General features: G+C 35.8%; 1 protein-coding gene across 1 annotated transcript in view; it reads right to left on the bottom strand.

Moving 5' to 3' along the window:
• Positions 1–26,570, bottom strand: part of FMN2 (formin 2) — a 372,575-nt gene that overhangs the window by 7,328 nt on the left and 338,677 nt on the right. The window contains exon 16 of the mRNA XM_081299099.1: positions 25,418–25,567. Within this exon, the coding sequence (XP_081155225.1) occupies positions 25,418–25,567 (150 nt within the window). The remainder of the gene's footprint in view (positions 1–25,417; positions 25,568–26,570) is intronic.

Genomic DNA, 26,570 nt, shown 5'->3' with positions numbered 1-26,570 from the left:
CCAGAGGGCTTACTTACAGATAGGCAGGGTGTCACACCCCTAAATTTCAAAGAATGTAAATTTCTAAGACACTGTACACCTAGTCATCTTGTACCATTCAACCTGCGTATTCAACAGCTTGTCGGTGAAGACAAAAAGTAATGCTGGAATGAATATAAAATCTGAAATTTGAGCTTATAAAGGCAAAAGGAGCATGACACCCTTAATAAAATTGATCTTCTAAAAAATAAAGTTGCAAATGTCACCTAAAGAAAAAACTAAGTAATCTATTTCAAGTTTGCTTCTTTACATGCAAGTAGTCTAAGTAGGAACAGCTTCATTTTGTTTTAAGATCTTAAGCTTAGACATTATTAAGCAAAGAAAGTTTGATTCTATGTGAATCAGTAGACTTTTAAGGTTTACAATATCATAGAAAAGACATATGTAAGAGAATAAAAATTAGTTGCTATAGGTTTTGTTAAACTTTTTTAAAATTCATATTATTCCTTTTCTTCCTCTCAAAAAAAATGTTCCTCCAGTTGTGTCCTTTTTTATAACTGGGTTCACTTCACTACTGGTTATTCTAAACAATGAAAGTGATTTCTCATTTATCTTCTCATAAAGATGCATTTTTTGCTCTGCATTCTCCTCCCTAAGCCCCAGACCCACTTATTGTCAGGAAAACATATACAAAAAGTTCAGTGTAATTAAGTTTTAAAACAGTTTTTGAGATGAAAAATGAAGATACACTCTGGCAAAGATACAGAGAAAACAAAGCAGCTATCTCTGCAGCCTGCAGGCAGTTCATCTACCTTCTAGACCAAACACGAAGCTGGCCGAAGTCTTACCAAGAAAACAGATATGTTCTCATTGTTCAATCCAGTGAGAAAGGGAGCCACCCTTCTGCCACTAAACATCAATAATTTTATCTATATAAGTATCTGTGGCAGATGGAGGCATTTCCTGCAGGCTCCCACTCAGCTTGCTGAGAATAACACCTTTGTCCCTGGAGCGTGCAGGCCTTACAAGAGATTTGGGTGTAGCACAGAGAAGTAATGTCACTGGTCTGAGGTCCTGATACAGTAAGCTAAGAGTAGACATTATTACTCCCAGTTCACAATGCACTGAAACACAGCAACCTTAAGCTGCCTGTAAATTAAAATTTTTTATCCAAAAAGAGAAGAGTGTGAGAGGCAGAGCCTTAGACAAAGGCTGGTTAGGAGTACCAGCTTTGAGTCTCTCTCCAGATGAAGACAGAAGTAGGTATTAGATGCCTTGTGGAATTAAAGATGATTTGGGAATGTTTATTCCTAGCTTTGTCTTCTCTTCTTTATAACTTTAATGACTTAAAACACACACATACAAAATTACAAAACCCCTGAGATATAAGGAGAACAAAATCAACCAAAATGTCACTTAGCATTACCCCAAATAAAAAGAATTTACATTTTCTCAGGTACATATTTCAAAATCTCATTTCTGAAAGTTTTTACCTTTTTCTGAGAAGGAGCTACATTTACACCTCATGTGGTTACACAAAACAATCAGAATAAGCACAAGGTAGCTAGTGACAGGAAGAAAAATCAAGTTTTAGAGGAGCAAGTGCCAGGATAGCAGGAGCAATAACAACAGCAAGTACAGCAGGACATTGTGCTGTGAGGTCCGGCAGGGCCTGGCCCAGCCCACGGCACACAGGGCCAGCACAGGCTTCGCAAACAACATATTCCACTCACTTCCCAGTGACAAATGAAGCAAGTCTGCTGCTTTTATAAACAAGATCTATGTTTCCAGGAATATTTGTAGTTTAAAATCTACGATTTCACAACACTTAGATATGCATGTTCTATGCTTTTGCCCTTAAAACTGTAGATGTATTTCTCTCATGAACATAAAAAGCTGATAAGCAGAGATTATGTGCATTATGGTTTCTTGAAACTATTTTTTCGGGGTATGTATGGTAAAAAGAGATGGAGGAATCAGTCATTCAAAAGAAAATACATTAAAGCAATTGAATTAATTACCTATAGTCTGAATCTCTTTGATGACTATCTAAGATTATTTAAGATTCAGAACATTATAATTCACAGGTAAGCCATCCTAGGTATGATGACCTTAACACTGTAATTTAGGAATGACTATGGATACATAAAAATGAATGAATGTTTCTGTGTCCTCATTAAAAAAAACATATATACACATAAATCCTCATTCCCATTTACCCCTTCCTTGCTTATTAAAAAAAAAAAAAGCTGTCAATACTTTCCTAACTGACATATCTACTATCTGTTTTCTTGTCTTTACTATCTTCCACTATGCTAATTACTCTGAAATGGTTAATAAATCTCTAATTCCTTCAATTCTCTTGTTCTTTGGTCCTCAGGGAACTTTTGAGTTTTCCACAATTTTTCTGGACATGCTGCTTTAATCTCTTTTGCTGTTTCTTTATTTATTAAACTTTCCCTCACATGTCATGTCATCCCCCCTATTCCTATGGTATCTGTAGGAAATTTCCATTTTGTAATTTCAATTGTCATTTCTATGCCAAAAGGCTTTTAGAGCTATATCTCTAGCTCTGACTTTTAATACAAGCTCCAGGTCCTAAGTGACATTCTCTACCTTATCCACCCGGGCCCTGGTTAAGAGCATAACTACTCATAAAATTCATGGGTTCCTAGATAAACCTTGGAATTCTCCCTCTTCACCATGACCTCAATGCATAGACAAATGGTTAACAAGTTCTGCTATTAATTATTCCTCAGCAATGATTTTAAAAATCTGTCCCAACCTCTTTAATTCCACTGTCCCTGATTGTTTGTCAAGCCTCCTTATGTCACCTGGACCATTGCCATACATTGCAGAACTCATCCTTCACAAACATGGGAATCATCTGAGCTCCTTATTCATTAGCCAAGAAAAAATTAAGTTCTTTAGTGAGGTATTCAAACCCACTGACAGTTTGGCTCCAACTAACCTAATTTCCCTTTATTCTCCAACAATAGAGAACCACTCCCACCCCTATGGGGCATTTTTATTTGCTTAATCTGTCCCCTGGGAATGCCCATTTTCTTTTTTCTTCCTGTGCTCTCCCAAGAGTCCTTCAAGTTAAGCTCAAAATTAGCTTCCTATAGGAAGTGTCTCTAGGAAGGTTTATTGATGCCATACTTGGGCTTTCACATAACTGCCTTCAGATTCTTATTTTAAGAAAGACCTATGGCTATTTACTTAGCTATTTTTTTCCATTGCTAAATAGCAAGTTCCTTGAGTCAAGTGATCATCACATATAGTCATTTTTTACATTCCAGAACCTAATATTGCAGATCACAAAGGTTAGTATTTACTAGATACTTGAAAAACAGCTAACTCAATGAGTGAATTATGATGTTAAGGGAACTTACAACTAAGTTAAAGAATCAAAGGGGTGAATTTTGGTAACTAACTGGGTTTTGATCTGAATCTCTTAACTTTTGCAATCTCTTTAGCAATGTATCTAGATGTCCAATTCACATTTTGTTTAAACTAGCCAGGATTTTGTTTGACTTAATCTTTGAGTTTATTGATTTACTGTCGTAATTCCACCTGTAAATAACAATTTAGTTTGAATCAATATACATGAAATTTAAACCATGAAATTGGTTAGGGTATCACACTTTCTTCTATCTTGAGAGAAACTGATTTTGTGTTCAGTGTATGATTAGAAGGGCACTGTAAGGATTCAACATGAAATCATATCAAACTAGCCTCATGAAAAGATAAATGACATAGCTGGAATACACATTCATTTTAACGAGACAGCTAAGGAATCTCTCATGGGATGTTGGTGAACCAGTTAGAGAAAAGATGGTTTTATGAGAAAAAACTTGGGTCAGGCAAGGTGGCACACATCTGTAAGCACAGCAGACCAGGAGGGTGAGGCGGAAGAATTGCAAGTTTGAGACCAGCCTCTGCAACTTAGGAAGATCCTGTCCCCAAAAAAAACTAAAGTAAAAAGTGCTGGGGATCTAGCTCAGTGGTATAGTGCCTCTAGATTCAATCCACATTATAGCTAAAAGTTCATTATCCCTTCCCTTCAGAGAACCTTCTACAGAATAAGAATCCTAAAATATACTACTATAAGCTCCTTGAAGGCAGAATCCTTTCTGTTTTCTATGCCCAGCACAGGGCCTGGCTCATCCCAACAGCAGCTAATACCTACTGAGAACTTATGATGTGCCAGGCCCTAGGCTAAGAATGTTTAAAGACATTTTCTCCTTTATATCTTGCAATAAATTATGAGATAGATACTGTCAACTGGCTTTTACAGATGAGGAAACTGACAATAATGATCAAATTACTGGATCAGGGTCATATATCAATTTGTGGCAGGTCTGTAGTTCAAATCCAGACAAACACAGACAATCTACCACAGCTTTAGTTTTAACCCCCATACTAAGTTGTCTCTCCTGGGCATAGGCATGGGAGAGCAGGGTTGCAAGGAGGAAGTCAGGGTGCAAGCAGGAGTTTTATATGATATTCCTCTTATTGAAGCCAGATTTAAAGATAGGTAGTTAGTGTAGCTAGATAAATAGGGTCTGATATTGAGCTTAATAAAGAAAATGGAGTTCATAAAGAAAAGTCCTATCTGAGCCTGGAAAATCAGAACTACACCTGGGAGATTGAAATGTGAATGTCCCCAAGGCCAGGGCCCATTCTAAAGAACTGTTAATGAAGCAGCTCCCAGCAAATAGGGAGGTGTTAATCAAATCACCCTAGACCCCCACACCCCCATTGGCCCACCTGTTTTCCACCTTTTGGCCTTCCCACCTGCAGCATCACAGGTAGGATAGAGGGAAATAAGCAAGAAAAGAGACAGAAATGTAGGAGGATAAAAGAAGACCTTAGATGTAAAAAGGAAAAGATCTCCCCATTCCACCATTGGAACCTTTCTGATAACCTTCTTGGGTGGGGAGGGGGGCGGGTCTTCTCTGCTTTAACAAAGCCTTTTACTTTCTACTCTAACACCTCGGGTGTGCTTCTCTAGTGTTATACTTCAGCATTTGGGGAAGCAAGAACTCCTCACAGTAACCAGCCGTATCATTATTACCCAAGACCTACAACAATGGTTCCTAAGTGTGCAGAGAAGAGCTTATTAAAACAGACAGCTGATTCCTACCCATGAGGTCAAGAAAGAAAGTCAAGAATGTGCTTTGTAACAAGTCCCTAGATAGAATATATGTCCAGGGGCCACATTTTGAGAACCCTTGCCCTGGAGAACAGCATAATGACTGTGAAAATTTAAAAACAAACAAAAGCAACATTTTTAGTGTTTAATGAATCTGCAGCCATCTCTATCTTCCTATTTTTCATTTACTTACTTTCTTAATTTTACCAATGTATCACAGATTAAATACTATATACTTATATTAATATTTATTTAGTTGTATCTTTATATTGTTATTATAGAATCATTTGATTCTAAAAGATTGAGTATTATATCTGAACAAATAAAAATGTGTCAGTTCAACATTTTTTTCTTAAAAAGAAACTACTTAGAAAACAATGTGTTTTATCAGGCGTGGGAAGGAAGCTCTATAATTGCACACATTTTGAACTCTTCAGGCAAGCATAATAGAAACACAATGGGCTACAGGTGTTCCTCTTTGAAAAAGAGAGGTACGTAAGATTTGTCTGAAGATGATAAAACTGTCAACACATTTTTGAGACCCTACCTTCTAGAAATTTTTAACATTTCTCTAAGGAATGTAAATTGTACTTGAGACAATTTTAAAGTACATAAGATAGACTTTTCAGTGGAAAAATTTTTAGCAAAAACCCAGAATATAAACTGAGATGAAAAGTGAACTTAGTGAAGATATTTCTGAAGAGAGGAAAGTATTTAAGGCCTCAAAAATGTCATGCTGTTTTTTGATGATGATAAAAGATTAAAGTTTGAAAAAAAGGAAAAAAAAAGTTAAAGGAGAGTTAACATAATTCCTCTATAATCTCAAATCATAACAGGCTCAACTGAAAAGCAGAGACCAATGGTGTCGCAGGCAAGCCCTGCAAATGTCCACTTTCTATACTGCTATAAAAGAAAATTCTTAGCAAGGCTCACCTTCCATTTTGTAAAAAAGAGGCTGAATTGTATGCTGTCTTTCATAGTGTTCCAAAAAGTATTTAATATGGTATCAGGACTTCCTGCCTAACCACAAACACCTATCAAAAAATAAAAAAAAAAAAAATTTTTTTAAAAAGCACCAAAGTGTTTTTTTTTTTTAATTGGTTGTTCACAACATTACAAAGCTCTTGACATATCATATTTCATACATTAGAATCAAGTGGGTTATGAACTCCCATTTTTACCCCAAATACAGATTGCAGAATCACATCGGTTACACATCACATTTTTACATACTGCCATATTAGTGACTGTTGTATTCTGCTACCTTTCCTAACCTCTACTATCCCCCTTCCCCTCCCCTCCCATCTTCTCTCTCTAAAAAACAAACAAAAAAAAAGCACGAAAGTGATATTTAGAACTTTTCTTTATAACTTTTTAAAAAATATATACAAGCTTAGGAATCTCTAAAAATAGCAATATTCGGGTTTGCATACATGTTAGGATGTTTATGCTTCTAATCACATTGTTCATCACTAATATTTTTAAATCTCTGAACTTAGAAAAAAATGAGTTTGTTTTTCTCATGGATCATTTAATTCATGTTAGATTTGGTTTTCCATGAAATTTACAAAAGTGGTTCAGTTGATGTGCCCTTTATCCAAATCCTATAAAATGTCCATGTTCTTTCTGTACATATTCAGGATGTTTTAGATTTCTTAAAAATGCTAAAACAATAGTCACTGGTACCACAAACTTATGATAGTAAATAAAACAAATTCCTGCCATATGTGATGGCCAAGACTATTACAAAACCATATTTGACAGCAAAGTTCATCCCTTATTAAAGGAGAGTACTGCTATTTACTACATTTGAAATATATCATACAAACATCCTTTTACTATTTCCACCTGTGTTAAGATATTTTCTTAATCTCTATGATTTTTTTTCCTTTTTTGCCTGTGGTTCAGAAACGTTTGATTATAACTAGTGAGATTTAAAGTTAGCTCAGTTGGAATTTATATTGTTGTTTTTGTTTTGACACTTTACTAGCAAGGATAAAGTGTATTGACCATTTGTATCCAGTTTTTTAGAAAGACTTTTTTTTTTTTTTTTTTTTTTTTTTTTTTTTTAGTGGTTGGGAGAAACTAGAAATTCAGTTATACAGAGTTTAACCAATTTCCTCCCTGAAAAACTCATAAAAGAGCACAACAAAGATATTTATATCAGAATGGCTTAGAATTATGCAAGAGGAAGAATGGCTTAATTAAGGAATAAGATTTGGGAGATATAAGGCAGGGATGGATCAGGGAACACACACACACATTAATTAATGGGGAGCAAGGGTCACAATTTTTTCTCTACTGGATTATTCCTATCCAGCTACAAATATGCTTTTTATCCTACCATCTCCCACTTACAAACAAACAAAAAACCTTAATCTACTCCCCTCCCCAGCTAAATGTCCTTTTGCTGAGGTTTTTTTCATGTACAAACTCTTCAAGAGAGTTGCCTCTACTTCCTCTGCTCCCATTTAATCAGGCATTTGTCCCTAACCACTCAACAGAAATTGCGTTTGCCAAGACCTCCAAGATTGTAAATCCAAAAGTTAAAAACTCCTCTTCTTTATATTAGCACTAGCAGCATAGTTCTTCCCATATGCCCTCCTTCTTAAAGCCCTGTTTTTACTTGCTCCACCAGACTGTACCTTCTGACTCTCTCCCTGAATTATTATTTTTTTTTTTACTTCTCTCCTCTGGCTTACTCTGCTCCATCCACTTTAGCCACCAGGCTAAATGCATTTCTCTCTCAGGCTTTGTACTTGCTGCTTCTTGTCTGGAATGTTCTTCCTCCAGATTTCAACTAGTTTATTCTCTAACTTCTTTTAGGTCCCTATACTTATTTCTCAGAGAAACAATGTCAGGCTAATTTATATAAAACAAACCACCTTCTATAGAACGCTGGCTTTCCTTGGCCTGTACTTTTATTTTTTTGCAGGGCACAGCATATATTTATTGATGATCTGCTGCCATGATAATGAAAGCTCCATCAGGGTCGAGATATGTTTTTGTTCACACCTCCAGTTGTATGTTGAATGACTTCACTAAAGTATGTTGATAAGTCCTAAGTTTAGAGGGAAGAAGGCAGGGCAGTATTCAGGTTTCAGAGAAAGCAGAATGTGGTCCTGTGACTACACAGGAAAATGAAAATTTGAACTTCGTATCTGCCTCCTGTTTCCCAAGAAATGGCTCAGAATATTCAATCCTTAGAGAATGTACCTTAGGCTGGCAACACCGATTTCAGAATAGCCTAGCTCGGAGAACTTCTCTCAGAGCAAGGATGGTGAAGGGTTAGGCACACTAGAAAGGACATAGCTAAAATATCAAGTGAAGCCCAGGCTGAACAGAAAGCTAAATGAATTCAAAAAGTCCAGGGACTCCAAAACAATTAAGAGAACTGAGAATATCATGTTGGGGAAATAGAAAACCTGGTAGCACTTGGTATCAACTATGAACAGTTGCTTCATACCAAAAGTATCAGAAGATTCTTTAAGTAGAAAAGGGGTTGAATTCATCTCTGTGTTTCTAGAGAAAGTAGAATTAGGGTTAGTGAGTATGTGGTTCAGTAAACCATACTGCCATTTATTCTATAATGTTTCACCCTTAGGGCCAAATGGTTTACAGAAGTCAGAACTTTCCCAATTTCCAACAGGAATATGGTATATAACATTACCAAAAGGGTCTTTTGTAGCATGGAATAATCAAACACATCACTATTTCTAAAGTAAGCAAATTAACACTCACACTAAGTGGGCTGAGTAAAAACAATGAACAGCCTCATGTTTAAACTGAATTCTGCTGATAGATAAGTTTGCTATAACCCTTATGAATAAACTTATGATTCCAGTGGTTCGGAGGTCTTCAAATTGTAGACAGGAGGTTATGACTTTGTATTATAAAATTATGAATAAAATTATTTTATGACTATTCTCCCAAAAGGTGGTGAACTCCATTATTCTTGTTAGGGATTTTATCAAATAATTAGGTAAAAATGGATAATCATTCTTAAAATTAGGAATTTGGATATGCATAATTCATTCTTAGCCTTTCTAAGATCAGCATTAGTATGTACATTTCTTTTCGTAACTGTTCATAAAGAATAAAATAAATATTTTTGGAAGTCAATACATTTTCTTTTTACTGTAACCCACCAGTTTACTTATGGTCATATCCCTATTTCTCTTGGATAAGAGGTTGTGAGTGGCATTTGGTTCTCACTAGAGTGTCTGGAAAATCCTAGTGGATTGTAATTAGTGACAGAGTATGCTGTAGGTAACTTTATTTTCTTTACTAGCAACAGATGAAGTACAGATCTTTATAAAGTAGGAGGCAGTTTAAGCTTTTCTCTCAATAACAGCTATTTCACTGACAGGTTTATATTTTTTTCCTGAATGATTGTGTGATTTCCAGTAACTCCTCATCTATCCATTCATCTGTCCATCCATCCACCTGTCTGTCCTTGATACTAAAAGGAAATAGCTTTTCCTTCATTTTCTGTAATTTGTAACAATATTATCTAGCTTCTAGTTCCTGACTTTGTAATTTAAATAGACTTAGCTCCTCCTCTATGTTAAACTCCAACGTCTGTTTTTCCATGCTCTGTTGATGGTTTTGATTAATGTTTAACTGAGTACATCAAAATAAATAAAGAGAGCCAAAGAGAAACAATCTTTGTCTTTTAAAGAACTGCAATACAACTCTGCCATAAATACAGATCTATAATCTAAGGGATTAGAAACCACATCTTAAAAAATGATGATGATCAGCAGGGGTTAGTTGAGTTGGTGAAGAAAACAAAACAGAACAAACCTACAAAAACTGCTATATTCACATTGAAGAAGGCATAGGGTTCCGTGGCAAGAACACTTTTGGCTTAGTTATAAATATTGAGTGGCAGATACGGATGCTAATAAACACAGATACAGACAATGACAGAGAATCTCATGTGATTTATAATCTCTGTGTTTTTCACCTTTTATTTTAAGCACTATTATTCTTCCTAATCAGTATATTTTATTAAGAATTGCTTTCTCTCTTCTTCTTTTCCAAGTTTTTCCTTACTATTTTACTCATGAAGAGAAAAACATTAGATTCGTACATAACGATAACAGTAACTTAAAAATCAATGGTAGTATTCATGATATTGAGCACCAGTGATGAGCTATTCACTGGCTTGGAAATTTTGTACTTAATATCATTAATAGCTTCAATGTCATGTACTTTAGAGATTGTTATTGCAATTGTACAAAATGGAAAGCTAAAACTGAGATTAAGTAATTTCTCAAAGTTAAGAGCTTATAATTGATATTGCCTCAATTCATGCCTTGGAAAAACAGAATTGAGAAAGAATGGTTGAGCTGGGTGCAGTGGCACATGTCTATAATCTCAGCCACTTGAAAGGCTGAGGAGGAGGATCACAAGTTCAAGACCAGCCTAGGGAACTTAGTGAAAACCTGAGTCAAAATAAAATAAAAGTGCTGGGGATACAAGCTCAGAAGTAGAATTGCCGCTGGGTTCAATTCCTAGTACAACAAAAAACAAACAAAAAAGAATGGTTGACAGAATTGTGTGGGATTTAGCTTCTATGAATTTTAGCATCAAATCCTTCTAATTAACACCAAGTTTATTGCATTGACAATAATATCAATATGTTAATGACTTTGACAACAACCAACATTAACTGAGAAGTTTCTATATGTAAGACTGTGCTAAATGTTTTGTACTTAGTAGCTAACATAATTAATATAGGAACTGGGTACTGTCAGAACTTTCATTTTATAGATGGGGAAACAAACTGAGGTCAGAGAGGTAAATCAATGTGCCGAGGCTTATACAGATACTGTCAGAGATAGTCAAATCTAGCTCTTTTAAATTAAAAGACCATTCTTTTACTGACTATAATATTCAGCCTTTATAAACTGAAAACATTGAGAAAACTAATCAGAGGTCATGAGAAATAAACCCAAATACAAACTCCATACAGAATTACACCTTAAAATACTATATTCTGTCTTAAAAATAGCATTTGAGTTTAAGAATGCATTAATATTCACATCTAGTCTGACTTTTAAAATGAAAGTTTTTGAGCTATTTGTCAACATTGAAAATGTTCTCAACTGATAAAATACACCTTTTTTTCCCTTCTAACTATGCCTCATCTTATTTATCTCCCACATATTCTTGGAAAGCTTTAAAGTGGCCAAATGGAATTTTATCAAAATTTCCAAAAATGTTCAACCCCCCATCCAAGGCTGTAAGAGTTTGCCTCTAGAGGTTAATTTTTAAAAATAATCTCATCTAATAAAATTAAGGTCTATCTGGATACACCTTTTGTCTGATATGCTTTATTTTTGCAAAATATGTATTATCTAGATCCATAATATTAATTAGAATATTCTAAAGATGAAAGAGTTGGTTGTTTTCTCTTTCCTTTTTCTTTATGCAACAATTTTCAGAGGATCATCTCCAATACATTTTGGTAGCTTATATACTGTCCACATACATAATGATAATTATGATATTTTAAAGATTAGATAATTAGCACTTTACCTCCTTTTCCTTATTCAACAATTTTTTGAGGCTCAATTCTAATACATATTTTTTGGCAAATTAAAACTTCAAGGATGGGGATTCTCACCTTAAACATCCACTTCTAGCTATTTTAACTTAGAAATGAATGCCTATTTATGAGTATTCAAAACATTAAGAGTACAAGTCTAAGCTGGCACACTGGTGCAGTAAACCTAGAAGATCGGGAGGCTAATGGCAGGAGGATCCCCACTTCAAAGACAGCTTTAACAACATCGAGGCACTAAACAACTCAGTGAGACCGTGTCTCTAAATAAAATATGAAAAATGGCTGGGGCTGGGGCTCAGTGGTTGAATTCCCCTGAATTCAATCCCTGGTACTCCCACTCTCCCCTGCCCCGAAAAGAGTGAATGCCTATAATATAACTTAATTTGCAGTCTTTATCATTTTTCAATGTGATAACAGATGCAGCCCAATTTAGATGCTCATATCATAAAACAGACCTATTAATAGCACTTAAATATATAGAGCAAAATACTAAATCCTTAATGTAACTGCAAACATATTCTGTTTCTTTAAAAAAATAACACTGTGTTTCTATCATGTCTTATCACTGCGGGCTGCCTCCCCCTATTCCTACTACAGGCTTACCTTGATGAAATACTAAGTCAAGAACACCTTCTACTGCTCAGTAGTTCTGCTCTCCCATGTCTTATTTGCTAGAGACAAAGGTCATCTTTGGATTAATGGGAATTCAGGGGATCAGAACTCTCTCAGGGAACGAGCAGCCAGCACTCTAAAGCAGGGTACTGCCTTTCCTCTAGGGAACATTCCAGTCAAGTCATTTCCCAGCTCAACCCCAGAACCACCCCAGGGGCAGAAGAACACAGTAAAGCCCAAGAAGAGATAGGAGTGACTACATGACGCCAAGCACTCCGCTCACAGCAAAACAGCTTTAGACTCAAGGCAACACAGCCCTAATTCTGTGCTCATCAACACGATTTAGTAAAATATTAATATTTCTTTACAAATAGCCAGGAAGCTTAAATTTTCTTGTCTCTAAGAAACAGGGGATGTCTACTTCCTGACTGTGCACCAGCACAAGGATACAGATATCTTTCCTCTCCAATCTTGGCTTTCCCTTTGCCAGCTCTAGCCATTAGCCAACTCCACACAATGCAAGGGGAGAGGCAGATCAGGCCAGGAGAGGTCTGCATACCCTTTGTGTAAAGATAGAAGTGGCAGCTCTCAGGTTGATCCCCACTCTGTAGGCACAGCTGGATAGCTGTTTGGATAAACAGGACTTTATACAGCTCAGCATCAAGTTTTAAATCATTCAAGGAAGGACTTTGTAAGGAGACATACCAGTCTATCTCCAGAGGGAGATCAATGAGCTGTGGAGACATGTTGGCCCGGAACTCACTCTTTCATCGAGATACAGTGTGTGACACTCGGGTGCCAGCTTAACTGCTACTCCTAAATGAAGGGATTGGCCTCTATAATCAATTGGAGGTGGAACATGGCCAAGGCCAAGTGGGAGAGCATGGAGACAACACTGATGGATTTAAATGTTCATTTAAAATTACCAAGAAGATAAAATGACAGATAAAGTTGATTAAATAAACTTTTCAAACTTAGAAAGTCATTCAGAGTAGCAGGGATTCTCAGATTTTACTCAGGAAACAAAGACAAAATAAGTCAAAATAGGATACAATAACAAAATAAAAATACTCATGGGCTTCAAATAAGACAATATTAAAACATATTGAGCAGAAAAGCTGCTGGTATGTCTATATATTAATATTATTATGATGATTGAAAGCTTATGTGTTGTAATTTTAAGAGATTTATATGATGTTAGTAATTATACTAGATATAATTCTATTTTCATTTATTTGACTCTGCAAGATTAGTACTTCTAAAAATTCAAAATCATAGCTCCTAAAATACCAAAAACATTAGGGTATAAATTTGAAGTGATATATATGTTTGTGAGTAGTATATATAATGACATCTCTACATATAATATATTACATATATATACATATATATATATATATATATATATATAGTAGTATATAAACTACACACACATATAGATATATATGTTGCTGGAGGAATACAGACTTTCAGTTATACAATGAATAAGTCTGGAGATAATGTACAGCATGGTGATATAGTTAATATGTACTATATATTTACAATTTGCTAAGCGAGTATACCTAAAGTATTATCACTACAAAAGAAGAAGTTAGCTATGTGAGGTGATGGATATAGCAGTCATTTTACAATGTATACATATATGCAAACATCATGTTTTAAACATAATATATTAATATATAATTTTTATTTGTCAATTATGCCTCAATAAAGTTGGGAAAATTATATATAAAATAATTTAGATGATGATGACTTAAAGTTTACTTTAAGGAGGAAAAAAATATGAATATCTTTTCACATGAACTAAAGAACCCAAGCCATGTGATATTGATTTGCCACGGCTATAGTTCAATTGATGACACTTATATTGACTAGAAATGTCAATACCCAAGACCACGTTGCATTTCTACAGCCAGTTCCTCAGCATTAGCATGATTAATCTTCATTGAGTGTCCACTGGCTACTAAGTCCTATATAAAGTCTTTTTCCTGTCCCTGCCTTCCTCAAAAAATTCTCCTTTCTATGAGATCAAAATTCTTCTAATGACCTAATAGCTGTTGAGACATCCCATTTCTAACCATCATTGTATAATAAACAGAAGCAAGCCCCTCAAGCAGCACCCAGGTCTAAAGACCAGTGAAGGTGAGTCCCTGTCAATAACTAAGGATGGCCCTGGGAAGGCCAAAGAAGGGACTATGTAGTGACAGGGATTTCCAACGTATGTCCAAAGTATGTTAGTCCACTTTCTGTTAATGTAAAAACAAAACAAAGCAAAATCTGAAATGATCAATTTAAAAAGCAAAAAGTTTTTTTTGTTTTTTTTTTTGAGGTTTGAGTCCAGACTAGTTGGCCCCATGGTAGCACATTATGGTAGGAGCACATGGAGAAATGAAAGAGAAAAGAAGAAGGGGATCCCACTATCCCTTTTAAAGACATACCCTACATGACCTACATCCTCCCACAAGGCTCCACCTCTGAAAGATTCTACCACTTCCCAATAGTCCCACACTGGGAACCAAGAATTTAACATATGAGCCTTTGAGGGGCATTTAAAATCCAAACTATAGTACAGACAAAGGTATGGAAGTTCCATTAAATAGGAGAAAAAGATACAAGTCTTTACCCCCAGCAACACAGATTCCTTTCCCTTTTACTTTTATTCATTGTAATCATTTTTATTACAACCTACTCTGGTTTTTTAAGTAGTTACCCTTTCTATTAGAAATAGTCTATAAGAAAACTTAAAAAACTTTCTCCTTTTGTGTAGATCAGATTTTATTGGCAACACATGAATAATTTCAAAATGACACACACACACACACACACACACACACACACACACACATATTCATACAATATACTTTTTTTCATTTAGTATGACAGATTTCCTGAAATGAGTTTATGTAAGGAAAGCACTGGGTCATAGCATCACTGAAGAGTAAAGCTATCATAAATTACTAATTGCATTCACAAAGATCGTTTTGATTTCAGAATGAGCTATGTGATTTCTTTTCATTCTTTCTTACAATTTTTCCAGCAAATTTATCTCCTAAAATTTGATTTATTTAGCTAATATTCATATAAATTTTTAAAACATCTGCTTTCCTTGAGAACATGCAGAACTGCATGGGCAAGGGGAAATGGCAAGAGTGTGCCAGGTATGGAGAAGAAGAACTGGTATAGGATTCCAAAACTGAACCATCTACATGGAAATCACTGAAGGCTGACCTTATGTTCAACTATGGCCCCATTTATGTTTACAAATCTAATGTGAGAATTCTATTTATTTTCCTTCTTGAAAACAGTATTATTGATGTATTAACATACTATACAATCAGACATTTATAGTGAACAATTTGATTATTTTTAGTACATTTATAGGATTATGCAAAACCCTCTGATCCATACCCCTGAAAGAGATTTCATTAGCAGCCACTCCCCATTTCTCTTTCCCAGTTCCCAAAGATTGACAAGGACTGAGTACTTTTTAACCATTTGTATTTGCCCATTCTTGACATTTAATATAAGTCAAATCATTTGAGCTGTAGTCTTTTGTGGCAGGCTTCTTTCACTCAGTACATTTTCAAGGTTCATCCACATTGAAAATTATATATCAGTACTTCACTTATTTTTAATTGCTGAATAGTCATTATATAGTATACTACACTTTGTTTGGATACACCTTATTGTGATTGCCCATTCATTAGATGATGAGCATATGAATTGTTTTCATTTTTGAATTTTATAAATAATGCCATTATGAACATTTGTGTACAAGCTTTTGTATGGATATGTTTTCATTTCTCTAAGGCATATATCTAGAAGGGAATTGATGGGGCACATGGTAATTCCATGTTTAACTTTTTGAGGAACTGGTGGTTGCGCTATTTTACACTCCTACCAGCAATGTGTATCAGAGTTCCATACACCTCCCCATCATCCTCAAATCTTGTTATTTTCTAGTTTGTTTTTTAAACTATCCTAGTGAACATGAAGTTTCCCTCCACCCCCGGGTGGGTGTGGGGTATCAGAGATTGAACTCAGGAGCATTCAACCACTGAGCCACATCCCCAGCTCTATTTTGTGTTTATTTAGAGACAGGGTCTCACTGAGTTGCTTAGCACCTCATCATTGCTAAGGCTGGCTTTGAACCTGCAGTTCTTCTGTCTCAGCCTCCTGAGCTGCTGGGATTACAGGCATGCTCCACCACGCCCAGCTGAACATAAAGTTTATTTCACTGTGGTTTTGATTTGTACTTCTTTGATGGCTAATAATGTACAGTATCTTTTAATATTAAGTACAGCAATTCTATCTACTTTCTTAAAACTTTCTAGACTTTCTCTCCCAAAATACTCAGAGATTGCCTTTTTTCTTTTCTATACTGACATGTACATTCTGAAAATGTCTTAATCCTGACGTGCACTCTTGATACCCCCATCCCACAACTGCCCCTGACACATGCACTCAGCACACACTTTCATTGATTACTACTTTTACATTTGAGTTTGATGGCTAAATCATAGTTGCTTCTAAGGCTTAACCAGAGTTCAGCAGACAAAACCAAATGAGCTAATTGCTGTTTGTCAAATAAAATAATTTCAACATGTGCTGATCTAACACCTGTCATTAGCTCAACCCTGTTTCAGAGACCAATATGGACAACATGGTAGAGACCATCTTGTCTCTCATAACTAATTTCTGATGATCTATTTATTTACCTTAAGGCTCCTCATTTTTAAGTATAAAAGAAACACTTTCCATTTCTTTAAATTTCTCTAAAATTTCACTCCCAATAATGGGATTGGAGTGCTAAGAGTGAAGTCCTGAAGCAGAACAGGAGGAGGGATTCACTGCTTTGAAATTCCTCTGCCTGAAGGGGTTAAAGTTAGTATGGAGAAATTGTGACACTGAACTATGCATTTGCTTTGCTGTGTTTTCTATTATCTTAAAAATAAGACCTTTTCTCCAAGCAGAAATCCACACAAACCTAAGAACTCAGAACTGATATTATATAAATCCAAGAGATCTAGTCATCTTCTTCTGATTATTATCATTAAATTGCTTGAAATTATTCTAAAGAAATTTTAAATTTACCTCTTAAAAATAACATCTTCTAGGACATCTTTAAAGCCCATATAAACTACATGATGTTATTTTTAAAGGGGTACTTTTAAAGATCTTTTCTCCAGGAAGTATATTTTGGTCCAAGATAGTTCTACTATAAATTTTGCTAAGTCCTCAAGAAGATATTTTTAGCAAATGCTGAAGGAAAATTAAGAATTTTTGAGGAGGAATTAAGAATTAAGGAACTTACAAGCTTCTACACACTCACTAAATGATGTGACAATGCTTAAATTTTTACCAAGGCAAAAATATCTTTGGACAAGCTATTTTCTTGGGTGTTGGTCTCAAATTCCCTGTTGGGTGCTTTAACTAGAACTACTGCCTCTTTTTAACATAAGGATTTCTTTTACTTTCCTTCCCTTCCCTTGTTTCTTTTTTATGTTGTGCTGGGGATTGAACCAAGAGTCATGAGCTTGCTAGGCAAGTGCTTGACCACTGAACCCCAGCCCTAGCCCCACAGCTTATTATTATTACTTTTCTTTCTTTCTTTCTTTCTTTCTTTCTTTCTTTCTTTCTTTCTTTCTTTCTTTCTTTCTTTCTTTCTTCTTCTTTTTTTTTGCAATGCTGAAGATAAAATTCCTGAGGTTTTTTTGAAGAAGATTTTCTTAAGCTTAAAAATCATTTCTTGGTCAGGCATGGTGGCCAAGTAACATAATCCCAGTAACAAAAGGGAGCTGAGGCAGGAGGATCACGCCTTAGTAACTTAGCAAGACCCTGACACAAAATTTAAAAAAAAAAGAAAGAAAAAGAAAGAAAAAGAAAAAAGGAGTTGGGGGTATAGCTCAGTGGTAAAGTGCTCCTGGGTTCAATCCCCAGTACCACTAAAAATAAAAGAATTATTGGAATATGTCAAGATAAAGAAGCAAACACAAAGTTCTTTCTCATCTAAACTCCACCTTAGGATATTTTTTTTGTCCTTTTAAGATAAGTTTTACAAAGTGAATTTCTTAATATCTAGGGTTTCAGATCTTCTATAACCTCAGTTTTTAAAAAAGCATTTTAGGAGATGAAAAAAGAAGCTTGCTATCTTGATCTCCAATGTTCTAATTAGCATTCCCTTGTCAGTATCTGAACTAACATTTCAAATTTTCTGATCCCAAAACCAGTCCATTCAGGAATGTGGGAATAGCAAGTTTGTGTGAATATTACTCCAAAATGTATCCCAAATATACCCTTTCTATGGTCTCTATTAGCTTACTCTAGTCTAGAATGCATACCTTTCACCTGGGCTACTACCACTCTCCAATCTTCCATACATGTGGCAAACAACCATCTTCTCATTCCATGAATCAAATCAGGCATTTCCTTGCTAAAAAACACACTGGATGGTTTCCTAGTGGATGAGCAACAAAAATCAACCTGTGTGACTTATAAGGGCCTGAGTGATCAGGAGCTGGCCTATTTCATCCACTTCATCTCATGGTCCATCTCTTGGAAAGCACTCAATCTTTTCTGCCCCAAAGCTTTGAACAACCTTTTTAAATGAACCTCTTCCAATTGATTCTTAAAAAAAAAAAAAAAATTACTTGATGTTTATTCTTCAAACTGCAATTTAAACATGGGCATAGTTTTTTATGGTCTGCTTTTCTAATTAGAGGGTAAGACCCACATTGCCAGAAACATTGCTGAGCACCTAGTAGGGCATAAATAATTGGTGAATGAATTGCCTATTATGCATTAATGCAATTAATTACTCCTATTCATGAATGCAAATGAGATGTCCCACACATTCTCAGCCTCCATTTGCTACTACTTAACTGTCTAGTTTGTCAATTGTCCTGCCAAAACTTCAGTTATAGAAAGTTGGCCCTGGGAAAAGTATTTATTTTATGGGTCATTTCTCTGGAAATCGGTATCTGAATGAAAAGGGTGATGGTGGCCAAAGTCATTTATCAGTGTAAGGCAACAACACTAAATAGCACTCCAACAGGGAATTTCACTTAGATATCCAACAAATACGTTATTATGTAAGAATAATTCTTTCCTTATCTCTATTCTTCAGATTTAATCTCAATTGCTTTGAAAATGGCCCCTTCCTTGTTAAACTTATCCTGATAACATATATAAATCTGAACATATAACTCAGTTGAGCCCAAATTATGGAAATAGGAATGTTAATATGGCATGAGGCATTCTTCAATGTAATGTCCTTCTAAGGACATTCAAATCATTTTCTCCATGTGCTTATGCAATTTGAGGAGTAGCATCCTTTCTCTTGGTTCATCAAAGACTATCTGCTTTAAAGCAATTAAGTTAAATTAAATTAGACAACACTTTAAACATAACTCTGACTGATGTCACATTTACTTTTTAAATGAATCTATTTATTAAATAAATATTAAAATGTCATGATGATTAAAAATAAAATTATGGTAGGCCACACTATGCATTATAAGGTTTGGAGAACAATTCCTAGAGCCAGGTTTTCTTGCCTAAAATGTCCTTAACCTCTCTGAACTGCCTGTGACAATCCTACATTAGCTCTAAGCTACATGTCAAAAGTCCTCTGGGTAGAATTAACAACCCCCTTTTCTTTCTCCCCAACACATTACACGTCAGCAGCTGGACTATTAGATGGAGGCAGATGAGACCTTCTTCAAATGGGCTTGAATGTCTTGGTGCCTAGTAGATTTCAGTATGGAATGAGTGAATATGTAATCTCATGTACTACATAGATGAACACTCTGTCCAAGAATTGAGTTCAACTTACAATGAAGCTAAACTGAGAAGTGAAGTTGTTCTAGGAGCCTTGCCCTCTTCTCCTAGGACCTGGCTCACAGCTTCTTACTCAGAGTAAAAACTTATATATATCATCAATCTATTGGAACCTCTTTCTTCTAATTAAAACAAGCTGTCTCCATTCCACAGGGCCTCGTTAACGGTAAAGTGACATTAATGCTAACATTTTCCTAAAAACAGGAGACTAGGATTGCCAAGTTCCTTACATATTACGACTATGCTCTGTGAGACCAGCAATGAGATGCTTGGCAGAGTGAATGTTAGTTTACTCCCATCTTCTAGTAAAAATAGTCAAATAGAATTTTTTTTAAAAAAGTTAATTTTCATGTTGTTCAGTGAAGACATGTCTGGATCTTTAAAAAGGAGGATTTCTTATTAGCAATTCTGTTTGCATACTTGCAAGCTGGTGAAAAAACACTTTTTTTTTGACTTATGACAAAAGACCAATGGGTTAGTTGTTCTAAGCATTAGAAATGGATTCCATTGTATCAATCACACAGTGTAAATATGGAGGTATTAGTTATACTACCATTTCCATATAAAAGTTTACTCTTGGACTCAGAACCAAGACATTTTATATAACCAGGAAAGTAACTGAGTCACAATAATACCTTATATTTACAGACTATGTTCTTAAAATACTTATCAGTATGCCACTTGTCTTATCAGTTTACCACATCATATTGTAGGGAGCCATGATTGGGATTTCATTTATATTAAATGATGGATAAACAGCCACTGATCACCTAGCACATAGATACTGCACTATATACATTACCACATTATCTTATTTGGTCTACACAACATCATTGAGACAGGTTTTATCACCACCCAATTTTGCAGATTAGAATGATTCTTGGAGGATAAATGCCTTTTTATGATTTTGGAGCTAGCAATTAGGGCAACTAAAAAAGTCCTCATTTTTTTTTTCTAAACTCACCTACAAGAAAAGAGCAGATTTATTTAATATGAATGTGTAGGAATTCACCATTTTAAGAAATAGATCAACTAAATCATACAAGTTACCAGGACAAAGCCAGAAAATACAGAGTTTCTACCACTCTATAACCAGACACCAATTAGGAAAAACAGGATAAGGAAAATGATTACAGGATTTAACCCTTAAAGATATTATTTAATCTATAAATATCAAATTAAAGCAAGGAAAACTTCATCAGGAAAGAAGTTTTCAAGGACACCACTAATATATTTTTCAGGTTATATCCACCATGGTAAGATATTTTGATAACTATAAGGGTTACTTTTACAGGCTTGGTAAGTTAGGGCAGTAGATTATTGTTTACCTTTGCAGGGGAAACAGCTCTTTCTTTACCCCAATGATACTGCTATGATGAAAATTACCAATCATGGTAATTAGTTAGTTTGTGAACTGCTGAGATGGGTCTCCCACCCCAGGGCCACTGTGGCAGATCCAAAGACGAACAAAAGTCATTTGGAGTTAACCTCTGGGATTTTGTTTAGATGAAGTTGAACAGTAGTCTGTGCTCTTGGGTTGTGAGAATGTAAGCTGTGGTGAGTCCACTCTGAAAAGGACAGCCTGGCTTGAAAGTTGAGGTAACCCGGGAGAGTAGGAGGTAGAAAGAGGGAGATAGAAGTGGGGTAAGAGACAGAAATAGAGAGAGAGAGAGAGAGAGAGAGAGAGAGAGAGAGAGAGAGAGAGAGAGAGAGAGAGAAAAGAAGAAGAAGAAGAAGAAGAAGAGGAGGAGGAGGAGGAGGAGGAGGAGGAGGAGGAGGAGGAAGAGGAGGGGAGGAGGAGAAGAGGAGGAAAAAGAGAAAGAAAGAACAAAGAGTAAAGAAAAAGAGGAAGAGAAGGAAGAATAAAGGCAGAAAGAACATTTTAAAAAGACAGAGCAAAAGAGAGGTGCAGACACACCCACCTATCCCACTGACTGCAAGTTGAATCTGCATTCCATAGGCAGGTTTTCATCCCTGCACTTCTGTGGTTTGAGTGTCTAAGTCTTTCTTTTTGCTTAAGATACTGGCAGTGATATTTTTATTACCTACAATAATCAACATGTGAGAAAACATGCTTATTATTTTAGCAGGCTAAGTTCTTATTTCCATGTTCATGCCAAAGACAATGATGTAACAAGTCAAATCAGCAAATATTTATAGAGACACTAGGAGAGGAAAGGTGGTATAGATAAGTGACAAATGACAGCTATACCAGAATTGAGGACCATCTTGCTGGGAAATAAACACCAAAATGCAAACAGAAAAAAAGAAAAAAAGGGAAAAAAGTATAAAATATAGATATAGTGTTAGTAAAGGATAAGCCATTAAAGCAAAATATGCTGAAAATAGATATTATAGTGGTACAGTGGAGGGAAATAAAAAGTTGGGGGACAACATCCCATTTTAAGTATCTGTAATTCTACTTGAGATTCTATTCACATGAGGGTGACTTGATGAGAAGTTTCCCACTCTAAACTGGCCACACCCTCATTTCCCATCCATGCCCCTCCCAGGGCCCTCAAAGCATTCCTGAAATACCCATGCATTTACTACAGAAAATAGGATGGAAAAAGGGCACACCCAGAGGGTGTGCAGTTGGGCAGTCACTTGGGTTTCAACTCACAAAAGGGTTCTGGGCTTGGTTTAATGCCTTGCTGTCTTGAAGTTGTTAATTACTGAACAAGGGATCTGGCATTTTTGTTTTACATTGTTCCCTAGAACTTATGTAGGTGGTCCTGCACTAAAGAAAGGAACAGAATTGTTCCTTTCAGATGAATGACTTTGCTCTTCAGAAGAGTTGGTTATCATTTGCTAAGAGGTATAACAAATGTCAGAAGTCAAAAGATGAGCAGCATTCTCTCACCTGCCGTGTATTCCCTTTGAGCCATTTATTAAAAGCATACGATTCAGTAAAATTAGAATCTGTAGTGAAGAGTACTTGTATTCTGCCAATTCACAATATTGCCAAAATCAAAGTAGGGTCACGAACCTGAGTCCAAGAGCCGCATAGCATGAAAGAGACACCACAAGCACCAAGCAGCATAAAAAAGATCTGGTTGGTGTTAGAAAGTTGAGGAAAAGCTTATTTCAGGCATGTTAAATATATATTATCCCATAGAAATAGGATTGTTCCTGATAATATAGTATCTCACAAAGCCACATTGGTTGAGACTGAGTATGCCTAGTAGCTGTGCATCTGACTCAGTCTCAACATTTTCTCCCAGGAGGCATCTCACCAGTTTTTATGTTCGGCATGGTGGTAGAGGTAAGAGCCATGAAGAGACTGCTCCTGTCCTTGTTTACCTAATGTGCATCAGGGCAGCTATTCTTGTACTTATTTCTGTCTCTTTGATGCCTAAATCATACCACCTCTGCTGTCACAATACTGTCATTACAGTATTAAGGTCTCTAATCCTAGACATGGTGCAAATATTCATGCCAGGTGAAATGCTACTTTTTCCCATCGTCAATGTTTGTGTGAGTGAGTTTCAGATCCTTTTCTAGGGCAGTAAGTTTAGATTAGGGATGAAAGAAGGGAAGTTGTGTGTGTTATGCTAAGGTTACAAATGCTTCTTTTTTAAAAAAAAGTTTCTCCCTTACAATTTTCTAACCTGAGCAAGCTTTTCTCTTTTTTTTTTTTAAGTAGAAAAATCACTTATTACATGACTGAATCTGAAAGAAAGTAAAAATGATTCAAATGTGTCTATTTTAAAGCATTATTTATTAAACTACTAACATCTCAACTTTTAAGCTGATTCCTACTGATGCATTTTGAGATCGAAGCTCATTATGTTTAGAATGACATTTAAAGTGTTTTCCTAGGGCTGTAGCTCAGTGGTATAGCACTTGCCTAGCATGTGTGAGACACTGGGTTCAATTCTCAGCACCACATAAAAATAAATGCAATAAAGGTCAATTGACAAATAATAATAATAATAATAATAAGTTTTGTTTTTGTCCAGACTGCTTTTTTCCCATCCGCTATTCACAGGGGTAGAGTTTCTCCTATGACAAATCTATGAATCTGAGAAATTATAGTCATGTGCTATATAACACTTCAGTCAGTAACTTATGGTATATATGACAATGATCCCAAAGAAGTAAATCACCTGGGGATGCCATGGCCACGTAAGTTTATTTAAACACAGTTTGTGATGTTCACACAACCATGAAATCACCCAGCAATTTATTTCTCAGCACATGTCCCCATTGTTAAGAGACATGTGACTGAGATCATAGGCGTGGGCACAGGTCTGGCATTTTCTATATGCTCAATAAACATTAGCAATTATTTCACCTGATTTAAGGAGATACCAAAACCTATGCTGAAATCAGGGTTTCATATGGAAGCAGACTAAAATAAAGACAGTAAGCAGAAAATTGGAATTTTGTGGTAGTGATGAACCAAGTCTCTCAGGATGTATGTTTTCTAAAGCTCTAAAGCAAAGTCATTGTTACTGCAGGGATGTTAGGAAGTACACTAATTTGTTCGGTATTAGGCTTTGCTTTATAGTGTGGATTAAGTTTCCCTTTCATTTCCCACTAGACCCAGTTATTTAGGGAGGCTGAGCTGGGAGGGCTAGCTTTCTTCATGGCTTAATATTTAATACCCCTCTGTGGAATTTCATAATCACAAAGACATTGTTTCATATACTTAACAGGAGAAATTTTCCTTCATTCCTGAGAAGATTTATTTTAGGAAATGTGATGCAATTCCACAAGAATCTTGAAAGACCTTTTAAAAACTATTGATCATCAGTGTTTCTTGGTGACATTTGGATAAGAATGGTGAGACTGACAATATCCCGTGTGTTTGATCAAAAACAAACAGAAAAACTATTCCTCTTATCTTGATATCCCTTGCTATCCTGTTTAGTGGTAAGCGGGTTTATGATCCCAGTGGGTTATTTGACCCTTCTTACATGGTTTGCTTGTGTGTGAGTGTGTGTGTGTGTGTGTGTGTGTGTGTGTGTGTGTGTGTGTGTCTGTTTTCACGACAAAAATTGTTTTACCAGATAGTGGTCCCTTCAAACTGACCCTACCCCCAGCTATTCTCTGTAGTGTCACAGCCTAGGGCTGACTCTTATTATTAAAACTCCCTATTCTGCCAAATGTCAGCACCCTTTTAGACTTGCTGCCCCAGGCTGAGGGTCATCTAATTTTTCATTCAGGCCATGAATGTTGGCAACTCCAGTGGTATTACACCTAATAAAATTCCAGTTTTTAAATGCCATTGTGAAAAAGAAAATACCTACCTTTCTTGTAGAATAAGTTTGTTCTCTTTCTTCCAAAAGTCTTTAAAGTCAGAGCTGAATTCATGCCAGATACTGAAGAAAACATTTGGGGACACCTCTTTCTCTCCAAGTTTTGGTTTCATGAAGAAATAGGCTGTAGTCTCCAAAAAACTGTCAAAGCATATACACACAAGAACATAAGAGCTATGATTACTTTCCAATATGGGATAGCCTTTCCTCATCCAAATGCTGATTTCATTCATGCACAATTATTACTACCAAGAGGATTCTAACTCTTCAGGTACCAACAATAGTTCTTCATGGTTTCATGTTAGAGTTTTAGATGGAGATAGAGGTATCTGACAAGAATCCTCTTTATACTGACAACTACCCTAGTCCAATTTCATTTTTAATCACTTCTTATGTGTCTTGTATATTTCAGCAATGAACTATAAATCAAGTTTGGGCATATTGGAAGCAGTGGGCTTATACTTCATTTCTACACTCTAAGAAAATAATATTAGCCATTTGTCCAAAGCTAACATGTATTCCATTTTTACATTACATTATGTTGTTTGTATGCCATTTGTCCTCTTGCATTGTTGGCGGGGGAGTTGTAGGAAGAAAGTACTAGGAGACAGCAAAAATGTCTGCCATGGTAGTTATTGAGTAGTTATCATATGGCAACTAATATTATGACAGTGGACTGATCAGGGCCAGTCTTCAGAAGGTGCAACTCAGAGGTGGCATCTTATTACAGCTACAAGAAACTCAGAGTTTTAAAAGGGTTTTTTGAGAAAGAACACATGATTAGTAAATGGTAGGTTTAAAACTTAACAAAAGTCTTCTAATCCCATTATCAATGCTCAGAAAAGGCCCTAAGCCAATGATTGATAATACTATGCATGGTGCAGGAACCTAGACAGTGGGTCAGAACAAGGCCAGAAATGCTGCAGAAAATGGTGACATTCAAATAACCTTTGGCCTAAGGCAAGCACTATTTCTCCTACACAGAGCTCAAATTTGATTTATCCTGAAGTGAACCTTTGAAGGCAACTTCATGTAATGTCATGATTAAAAATATGTATACATACATACAAATGCCAACACATGCCTCTGTATTCAGTTTGCCATATTGTTGATGTCAAATTCCTACTATGAAAAATAATATGAG

Source organism: Spermophilus citellus, assembly GCF_964194105.1.
Source record: "Spermophilus citellus genome assembly, chromosome: 6".
NCBI classification, from domain to species: domain Eukaryota; kingdom Metazoa; phylum Chordata; class Mammalia; order Rodentia; family Sciuridae; genus Spermophilus; species Spermophilus citellus.
The sequence above is the reverse complement of the archived record's forward strand: the minus strand, read 5'-3'. Positions and strand labels throughout refer to the sequence as shown.